The sequence below is a fragment of the Dysidea avara genome, chromosome 7 (genome assembly GCF_963678975.1).
Source record: "Dysidea avara chromosome 7, odDysAvar1.4, whole genome shotgun sequence".
Lineage (NCBI taxonomy): Eukaryota > Metazoa > Porifera > Demospongiae > Dictyoceratida > Dysideidae > Dysidea > Dysidea avara.
Window position 1 is genome coordinate 16,059,854 of NC_089278.1, and position 10,872 is coordinate 16,070,725.

A 10,872-nucleotide genomic window follows, 5' to 3' on the forward strand; every position below is an offset into this window, starting at 1 on the left:
ACAGAGTAAACACTTGGAGTGTACGTGACTGTTTATTCAAAATCACTGATCACAAATACATGTACTTTTTATAGCATTTATTTTAAGAACTGTCAGACAAGAAATCATTACTGCTACTATTATCGTCACTGCTAAATATAGCATCTGGAGGTAGTGTAGAGTTTTGTAGAGGGATATCCATCATAGAGCTACTCAGTTTGCTGCTATCGCTTAACATCAAATCCAAACTCTGCTCAGTATTACTTTGTACAGGTTGACTAGCACTCTCTAATTTGAAAACATTTGATGCTTCCCCTAACTGTATATCAGAGGTATCCAATAGTAACGATCCTGTTATTGGCTCATGAGTGGTACTAAGGAGACTACTTTTTGTTGGGGGTGATGGTTGGTGAAGAGGTTGTGGGATGCGTATTGATTTAGTTTTCTTCTTACTGGAGCCACCACCAGCAGGAGACATAGACAATTTTGCAGATGAGGTTGGTGCCTTTGTTGGCTTTTGACCTTTCTTTTGTGATGTAGCTGTGTGAGCTCCGGCCAAATGAATTTGTTCTGTAAAATCAAACAGGATCATTTTATAATAGTGATGGTGAAACAATGCACACAATGTTTCCAAAAGTACACCATAAAATGACACAAATAAGAGGATTCTAGGCACTCAGTACACACTCACATATGATAGTGATTCACTGTCAATGGGAACTTGTACAGATGCATACATTGCATAGTGCAGTAAAGTTCATAAGTCCACTAAGTAAACAACGCTCTATATGTGGTGTGAAGATTACTGCAGTGTACACTGTTTGGCACAAGTCATGGATGCATGGTGAAATTGCAGTAGGGCCTAAGTGGCATACATCAGATTGTATTTTACTGTATGTGGTGTAGTTATCTGCTGTTTAAGACACATACCAAATTCATCCCTTGTTCTGTTCCTGTGCAGGTAGACCCACACTTTCTTGCTACTGTCATATTTCACACAAGGATCTTTCTCGTAATGTAACCTATCTAGGGCACCACTAACAGCAGCATGAACCTGTGAGGGCGACAGAAATGGAAACCCTACATATATGCATGTTTGATACATGTTCATGTATGCTAAGTACACAGTGGCTTCAGTATGTTACAAATAACCAGTCTTCAAAAGGAAATTTTCTCTCTTTAAACCAGGATCCAAGTCCTGCACTTTACCAACCATTGTTTTAACTTTTAAGAGAGACTAAACAAAGTCTGATTTACAGCATTTACACCACTACAGTTTCCAATATACAAACCTGGGAATCTGTGGCATCTTCTACAATGTATTGAGAGTCCCTAACTAGCATACATATCTAAATAAATACATACAACATGAATAATCATCTTGACAACATAACAGAATGTAACACATTTGTATACTATCAACTTACATCTGCCCTAGTTCCTCCACTTTCAGGAAGCCTGGATGCAGAATCTCTAACTGTGTAAATAAAGAAAGTGATATCTGACATAGCTACTAAGAATGTTAACATCCCTTGGAACTAATACTGTATAGCAGGTAACTTTTGAAGGATTTTTATTTTGGGTATTTGAAGAGGCCATTCTCTACGAAAATGAATTCCCATGACCTGAAAAATAACTTTGTTTTTATGTGCTTTCAACATTTTGGTATGGATGCAAATTAGCTCACATATTTCTTTGAGTTTATAGTTCATATATAAGTGATTGTAATGGTCAAACAGTATCGTTACTACGAAAACAGCTGATCTAGAATGACCATTGTTTCTCTAGCAGAGATATGATTGAGCTGGTGGCTGATTAGAATTTCCTCCACTTGAGACTCTCCCAAGTTGTCCCTCCAGTGCATAGGAGGGTGAGGATTATACCATCAGTAGGTCAGTGTTTGGCAAGCATACGTATACACATCTTGACATAATTTTTTTTTGTGTATTTGAAATCCACCTGGACTTAAAAATATACACTCTTTGAAATTTAAATACAGATTTTGTCTAGTTCTTCTGCAAAAATAACCTGCCATATGGTATGGAGAGCAATACTGCACATTTAATGTATTGCTTCACATTGTATTCATATTCAATATATTGTGTGGTCACTCTTTTAATGTATATACATACTCAATGATACCAATAAACCTGGAGAGAACTTCAATTCAAAGGCATTGGCTTGAATGAAATGTACAGTAGCTGAACTCTATTAAGGTGGACCTTTGTTAATGTTAACCCACACTGTTAACCCACACTACAGTTTTCTACGTACGTAGAAAGGAGGGTCACTGCAGTACATGTGAACCAATAATTATTTCACCACAAATTCAGGTGCAACGATGCATACATGCATACATCAACTAACCAATTGAAAGGATTGTAACATAGTGGGGTCTCGATGACTTGAGCAGAAAGTGTTCCCTCACTTTACTATGATTACCCTGGTCCTTCTTGTAGATACCCTATACACAGAAGGTGTAAGAGTAAGCAATATAATAGCAGGTCTTTAGTATAAGTCAAGCGTATCAAATGAACAAAGCACATACAAAAATATCTTATCACTCTACCTTAACAGGACCAACAGTAGACTCAATAGAACGGATATTATACGTGTAAGCTTTGTGAGGATTTTCATATCGCTCAGTTTCCTGAAATACAGAACACATGAAATATTTTGACTGTGTACGTATTTACCTGAAGTCTAAACAGTTTTCTTTCTGCCTCAGTAGTTGGCTGAATAGTATAGTTGGTTCTTGATGATGAAAGAATACATAAACACACAATTATACCATTAAACACACACACACGTAATAATTATTACATACAATTTTGGTTTAGATGCTTCTTTCTTTGGTTTCTCAGTAGAAGTTTGACTAGTATTGGTAGTACTAGAGCTAGCTGGAGTGGTTACTACATTACTGGCTTCTGCACTGGCAGCACTGGCAGTAGCAGTAGTACTAGTGGTTGTGGTTGAAGGGGGAGCAAGGTATGAGTGAAGATCAAATGGTGGTTCCTTATCAACTCTGTCAATCACATCAGCATAGGTGTCTGGGTAACATGCACACAGTAAGTCTCTAAAACAATGCTACAGATTTTTCACCTGCAAGCAATATACCCTTTGTATGCTACACATTAAGCTTCAACATTGAGTATGCAGACACACATACTACGTACATACACACTACAGTTTTTGGATCAGTTCATGCAAGTGTGTGATGATACCACAGGATGTAAAGGAAAGACCACATTATACAGTTGTATGTACGTATGTATGTACGTATATGTGACCATCTTAGCAAAAACCTGCTTAGTTCTCACAAGCATGCATTTTGAGAAAAACAAAATTTTAAAATATTGGTGAAATTCGCATGCTACAAAGAAAAAAATATGTAATTTTTAATCGAGCCATTACTCAGGGAAACCAGGCTTAACCTATACACCATTTTATTTGTTTGCTCATGGAGAGTTCGAAACTCTTTGCTTTGTTTCTGTAGCCCTAATGGTATGCGTGTCATGTGTGTTTGTTTACAATGCAGTAGATGTAAACAAGATCATTGTCATTTCTTCAATAAAACTGCCTTCATACGTGCATGTGCTAGTAACTACAGGGTTAAAACTACACCTTCATTAATTTGCCAATCCATGGTGAACATTTTAAGCCAAAAATCCCAATGCTGTAGAATAATCCTGTATGGCTGCGAATGTATAGTTTATTTTCAGTATAGCTGCAGATTTCCTTGCTCTTCCTACTGTCTAGCACTATAATTCCAAAACTACTCACCACAATAATTTTGGTGATCCATTCCTTGGATACTGTACATAATGCTGACAAAATAAAAAGAAATCTAAAAGCTGTGCAAACTAGGTGGGTTTTTGCTGAGATGGTCACATATAATGCACTGTATATGCGTACTTAGCAACTTGGGATCAGTCCTAGCAACAATGCTCTTCAGTGTAACATCACTAGTGTCCAGTTCCGGTAAGTGCTAGAAAACAATAGTGACACTACAACATCCCATGTACAACAGCTACACATGTCAATTACAGGTACATGCATCTATAGTACTAAATACACCCACCCACCCACGCACAACACAGAAACTATATTATATTATTTACACTACAATACACAAAGCTAACTATATTTTCTATTCTTCTCTTCTTATGTTTCTTCAACATCCTCATGTAAGCCTGTTCACTACGACACTGATCACCATTAACACCTTCATCCTCTGATGATGAAGAATTAGCGATCTGTAATAACACATGACATGTAACACATGAAGAGTACTCTACAAGAAGGCTAGTGTGTTGGTAAAATTGTTTAACTCAATGGTACAAAAAATGGCGTCAGTGTTGGAGATATTTAATATTGCCTTCACAGATGTAAATGTCTATCGTTATTATCCTTTCTCATTGCTAACATACCCCACTATCCTTTGTGCAATCCAACAGTGTTCTAGAGGAGGAAGTATTGAAGAGTAAATAAAAAGTTTACTTGCACATTTACCACAGCACACACACATGTATCACAATTAACTCACTTTCTGTATCTCCTGTTCATCTTACTAAGAAGATTGGAGTGAGGACCTTTACAATCAGGAAGCAACTTAGAGTATGTTTTATCAGTTAAAGCTAATTTCTGTAGATAAGAAATGCCAATAAACCAGATAAGACATAAACACATAGTAAAAAAAAAAACAACATGCTATAGTGTAGTAGTGGTAGTAACTACTAATGGCAGAATTAGATACACTATGAACAATGAAAGTTTGGGTTTAGTAAATCAACAGGTTGGCAGACAAAAGTTTGGCGAGTTTACATGTAGAACAATATATTGAATAGCTGATTAGCAAATAAGGTTTAGTGAATTTCTTTGATTTACCAAATTTGCCAAATTTTAGTCACTCTTAACTTTGTCATTTACGGTGTGGTTAACTGGAATCAAAATCCAAAGTGGTTAATCTAACATTTTTTCACATTACTGGGGATGTCATTATCCCATACATGTACATAGTTGTTTTGAGTCAGTTGAACATAATGTGCAACTTTAACATGGAAAACCGTGTAGCTACTGTTCATTCAAATGTGGCACTTACTTAGTCTCACCAACCAGTTTTTTTGTCTTTTGGTCGGGAAATCTGACCAAATGACAATAGAAAAATTACAGGCTGGCTGGTGAGACTAGGCACTAAGGGCACTTACAGTTGTATTTACAGACTGTGATGCAGCTTCATAACATTGCTTTTTATCAAGCTATAACTTTCATTGGGTAAAATACAGTGTGAATAATGTAGTGAAGTGAGTTCCACCGCCATACACATTAATACTTTGATGAATAAAACTTTTACAAGATGTCATAACTATCTACCACTGTACTACAGGGTCATACTACTGCAGTAGCTTATCAGTGGTCACCTAAGTGTATAAGTAAATAATGTGGCCTTGGACAAAGGGGTGTCACTCCAATAAGTGCTGTACTATAATCTGCAACTGCGGTCAAAGCTAAAGGTCAATGAACAAGGCCACAAAGAACAATTGTCAAGCTGTTTTCCCAGCATGGTCAAAGCTTCACAAGTAAGTAGTGCATGAAAATATAGCAAAACCAGGTCAAATGGTAAAGACAAATTTTTGATGAAAGTCAAAAGTCAAAATTGATCTTGACCAGCTTTGACCACGGTCACAGATCATAGTACAGTGTCTATTGGAGTGACACCCCTTGCTTAGACATTTTTATACAACACATCATGTTTATGTATAATATGTGTGTATTGTACATGCATGGTATAGCGTTAGTTACTAAGCTAAAGATATGAAGGTAGATGTACAAAGTACTACACAAATACTGTGTATGCTTACACATACCTTTCTTGAGACAAACAGACTTCGTTGTGAACGCACAAGAGCTCTTTTATGCTTTAACTATAAGTATATACACATATATCAATACACACATATCTATGCATGGTTATCAGCTATTACTAAAGTATTGATAGCATTGATTTGATACCTCCATGGTAATAGTTGATATACAATGCTAAAAGCGTCTTTTGCAAAGCCACATATGTAGTAGTGCAAATATGGTGGATGCATGTTTTGCTCCTGGTGATTTTTGTATGCAGTAGTTAGTAATAACAAGAGTACAGTACGTTATAGTAAGTTCAAGAGTTAACAGTAGAGGAGACTCTGTTATTAACTCTAGTATAGTCATACAGTACCTGATGCTGCCTTGATTTTGCTTTAACTTTCTGTGAACCTTTTGAAGCTGCAGATGCTCCTATAACCAGAACACATACAACATACTATTTCTGCACAAATTAATGCACACACACACACACACACACACACACACACACACACACACACACACACACACACACACACACACACACACACACACACACACACACACACACACACACACCACTACACGTATGCAGTGTTTACCAAATAATGATTTCCAAGTTTGACTCAGAGGATCACCCTTGGGATGATCAGAGAACAAAAATCTGTGGAGAAAATAATTCCAATTAATAAAATTATAAGCAGTCAGAAAATACATAACACATACATCATTATATGGTACAATATATACATTATTTTGATTAGCACATAAAACTGGCTAAACATTAGTAACACATGACCATATGTAGTAAAGATTAGTCAAGTTAGCAATGAATTTGAATGATCATTTTATTATACGTACAATAGGGACAAACACTGCATAGCTTTGAAGTTTATGTAAAGCACCATCTAAACATCCAGTGTTGTTTTGTACTGTATTATTGAGATTCACGTGATAGTATTATTCAAGCAGAGTACAATGCATGTCCTACCTCCTCTGAAGTGGTGAGTTACAAACCCTCCCAAGAAGTTGTGAACATTTTATAGACTGATGGTGGTATCAACTTTGCAGTAACAAATATGCAAAGGACAGTTATTTGTAGCACCATGCTGTAGGCCACACTCACCATGAAAGGTTAATTTTGCATATAAGTGGAGAATTCCTGCAATATTTACTAAAAGGGTACCATGATTTGTAATTATCAAGCACCACAGTAGTCTCGTGCCCAGCCGGGCTCGCGCTAATGCGCAAACACCGTCTGGTGACAATGCTCGAGTTTCTTGGGCCCGGAAGTGCGATCCAGCCAAAATATTGGCTGGCCAATCAGAATCGAGGAGTTGCATAATCGTTTTAAAACCATTCAAAAATGACTAGGAATAAGGTAAAACTCAAAATGGGGTGTTTGCTAGATGCGATCTCTTCATTCATTGTATTAGTAGAGGAAGCGTTTCATTTCTGGTGAAACATCGAGTCACGATTCATACGATTCATAACTTATGAATCGTGACTCGATGTTTCACCAGAAATGAAACGCTTCCTCTACTAATACAATGAATGAAGAGATCGCATCTAGCAAACGCCCCATTTTGAGTTTTACCTTATTCCTAGTCATTTTCGAATGGTTTTAAAACGATTATGCAACTCCTCGATTCTGATTGGCCAGCCAATATTTTGGCTGGATCGCACTTCCGGGCCCAAGAAACTCGAGCATTGTCACCAGACGGTGTTTGCGCATTAGCGCGAGCCCGGTTGGGCACGAGACTAGCACCACAGTACATGTATGTAAATAAGTTTCATATTCTTTTACCACCTTCAATATGCCCCTGATACAATACATATATACCAGTTACCATAGTTACATACTTAATGGTTTCTTCATCGTTATCAGTTCTTGGTAACAGCAACTAAATGTGTACAACAATACACATTGAAGGTAGAATGTCACAATGTCATACAGCATACTTTCAAGTTGTTCCTTTCTTCATCACTAAGTACATTCTGCCAAGTGTCTAAAGACAAGACATGCCTGAACAAATCTTGCTAAAATGAAAAGGAAGATAATTAAATTTAATAATTAACACACACTAGCACATATCACTGGTCTTGTGCCCAGACTTTTCTTTTAAGTGTGGAGGTGGGAAAACTATTCCCTCACTTCCACATAAAGGGGAAAAAGTAGCCTGGCCATAAGATTTACATAGTGGATATAGACTCTACATTTAGTCTCATACACAGCTTGACCTAAAGTGTGAGATTTAATGAAGGGTTTTTAAGTGTTCCTAACCAGTGTGTATTCCCCTTAGCTTTCTCACAAGTCCCTTGAGGGATAGCACTTTAATGAACACAGAAGCTCCCTGCGCGTATAAATGGGTCATTCTGGTCACACGATAAATTTACAGGTGTTTTTGAGTTACGCACACGTATAAGAGTAGGCAGTAGATTTCACTTACGTTTTCAGCCAAGTCTAATGGAACCACCAACTTCCCAACTTCTCCTATCCCTGATACTTCTTCCATTTGGCTGCCCACGTGAAGAACAATTAGAAGTGATTGTGGGTTTTCAACAGCTCAAGTCAAGATCGAAGCAAAAATGCTGTTTTTCATATTTATATCTCTATTTTGCTTTTGTTTGCTTGTCGTCAGCTTCAGATATTTATTTGTGAAAGTGGCATTTTGCAAGAGTTCAGCACGCATGGTTGGGAAAGTAGTGATCGTCACTGGCGGAAACAGTGGGATTGGTAGGTGCACTGCGACTGATTTAGCAAGAAGAGGTGCTAAAGTTTATATTGCTAGCGAAGTCCCGATTAGCATTGGAGAAACTGCAGCAAAGGAAATACAACAAGAAACAGGAAACGAGGCCGTTTATTTCCGGAAATTGGATTTGAGTTCAATGAAATCTGTCCAAGAATTTTCTCAAGGCATTTTGGAACTTGAAAGTGAAATTCATTTGCTAGTAAACAATGCAGGAGTTATGTTGTACAACAGGCAGACTACAGCAGATGGATTTGATGCTACCATGGCCATCAACTATGTTGGACATTTTCTTCTTACGTTATTACTTCTAGAAAGACTAAAAACCTCTTCTCCTTCAAGGATACTCTTCACAACGTCATTAATGCATAACTTTGATTACCTTGACTTTGATGACATGATGTTAACCAAGCATCAATATGTGCTTGATTATGTCAGGGTATATAGCAAATCAAAGCTTGCTGATTTAATGTTTGCAAGAGAGTTGGGGAAGAGATTAGAGGGATGTGGAGTAACAGTGTGTGCTGTTAACCCAGGAGCAGTGGATACTGCCATTATTACTAAAACATTTCCAATTTGGGCTAAGGTATGTATACATTAATATAAAGCAAATCTTGGAGAATAAAAGTTTTGATGATGTTTTTCATTTACAATGCATGCATGTAGCACATGTTATTATAGCTTCCCTCTTGTGTTCATGTACTATTCCTGCCATTACATGGGTATTGACTTTGGATCCATTAGTAGTTTATTATTTGTGCCATTCAGTAATCATGATACAGACTTTTCCATATTTAACTTCAATTTATACTGAAGCCTTTGAATATTACAATATTTACACGATGTGCAATATTAAATTTTCATCATTGTATGTATTGTTACAGATTATGTTGTACATGATGAAGAAATTGTTTTTCGTGACACCAGTTGAAGGAGCCCAAACAGCTATTCATTGTGCTGTATCACAAGAGGTGGAAGGTGCCAGTGGCTATTACTTTAGTTGCAGCAAGAAGACCCCATCAGCTTACTCTATGAACGATAAAATATGTGCCGAACTATGGGACTACACCAGTGAACTGATTAAACCTTATCTGAAAGAAACAGAGTAATACATTGTGTATTTTATAATGATTCTCAGACTTCCCCTAGGATATTTTACATTATATAACACACATACCTAAGTATGAGTGCTTGAAATATTGGTCGGACATCTAGCATTTTCTTGTTGTTTGTCTGAGCATGTCCATTTTGGTTGGACGTAAATAGTATGCTCACTACCACCTGCTTTCAAGGTAAAAAGAACATTGGATGTCCCATCAAGTTTCTGATTAGCTAAATATAGACTAGCATTTCTGTCTGTTTATTTCAAGCACTGAGTTATACATACATACAAACAAACTAACAGCACAGTACAGAGTTGCTTAGCAAAGATACAGTCATACAAATAAAAAGATGTACATAGTACAAATTTACAGCATGATGAAAAGTAGGGAGTAGTGTTAGATAGAACAGATGTTATGTAGTGGAACAATAGAAAGCGAACACCATGCATCTAGTACATGAAGGGACAAAAATCTATGGCATATTCACTACTAGTATTTTGGAGTACATATATGTAATGCATTTCTTCCTTTGTCTTACTGACAACCAACTTGACTTTCATACCAGTACCCTACTGTTAGCTAGCACCCTGGCTTGTATGTGTGTATAGTGATGAAACAGCATAAGCAAAAATTGCAGCTAGAGACAATGGCACGTATTTGTCAGGGTCAGCCATTAACACCCAAGCCACTGAACTTTAATGCACACAATAGTTAGTTATTATAAGTAATTAAGTACATAATTTCAGGGTCTGGTACTTGTTACCAGATTCCTTTGGTTTGCTCATGCAGCTATAACTACTGTTTGTATCATTATGTATTTTTAACATTGCACTATATAAAGCTTTTTACTACTTACTAACTTCAGCGTGTGCCTTCAGATGAGGGTATAAGATAACATTCTCCAAAACTGAGTATATAACTAAGTGGAAATAAATATATGAAAAAAGAAAACAGTTGTCTGGCAATGCCTGCAAGACAGATTCTTTTTGTAAAGGAAAAAAAAAAAAAGTTGCATTGGCCGGGAATCGAACCCGGGCCCCCCGCGTGGCAGGCGAGGATTCTACCACTGAACCACCAATGCTATGTTGCAAAACACTGGTTTTGTTGTAGTCTATATAGTCAATCTTCAGATTCCATACCTGCTGTTACGTAAGATCGTCAGCGGAGTGCACATTTGCACCATAAATAATCAG

General features: G+C 37.0%; 2 protein-coding genes and 1 non-coding gene across 3 annotated transcripts; 1 reads left to right on the top strand and 2 right to left on the bottom strand.

Moving 5' to 3' along the window:
- Nucleotides 1-62: 62 nt before the first annotated feature.
- Nucleotides 63-8,416, bottom strand: LOC136261628 (nuclear factor related to kappa-B-binding protein-like). Its single transcript, XM_066055658.1, has 18 exons — nt 8,277-8,416; nt 7,789-7,866; nt 7,690-7,730; nt 6,429-6,490; nt 6,200-6,258; nt 5,847-5,903; nt 4,526-4,623; nt 4,410-4,440; nt 4,122-4,235; nt 3,895-3,967; nt 2,807-3,029; nt 2,676-2,733; nt 2,549-2,629; nt 2,347-2,443; nt 1,407-1,456; nt 1,272-1,328; nt 910-1,033; nt 63-549 (listed from the first exon to the last, which is right to left on the bottom strand). Exons 1-18 carry the CDS (start codon nt 8,340-8,342, stop codon nt 83-85), a joined length of 1,836 nt encoding a protein of 611 aa, XP_065911730.1. The 5' UTR covers nt 8,343-8,416; the 3' UTR covers nt 63-82.
- Nucleotides 8,228-10,465, top strand: LOC136261629 (retinol dehydrogenase 12-like). Its single transcript, XM_066055659.1, has 2 exons — nt 8,228-9,162; nt 9,461-10,465. The coding sequence occupies exons 1-2, from the start codon at nt 8,416-8,418 to the stop codon at nt 9,683-9,685; spliced, it is 972 nt and encodes a 323-aa protein (XP_065911731.1). The 5' UTR covers nt 8,228-8,415; the 3' UTR covers nt 9,686-10,465.
- Nucleotides 10,466-10,689: 224 nt separating this feature from the next.
- Nucleotides 10,690-10,760, bottom strand: Trnag-gcc (transfer RNA glycine (anticodon GCC)). The gene has a single exon. It is a non-coding gene; the product is annotated as a tRNA-Gly (tRNA).
- Between the last annotated feature and the right edge of the window lie 112 nt (nt 10,761-10,872).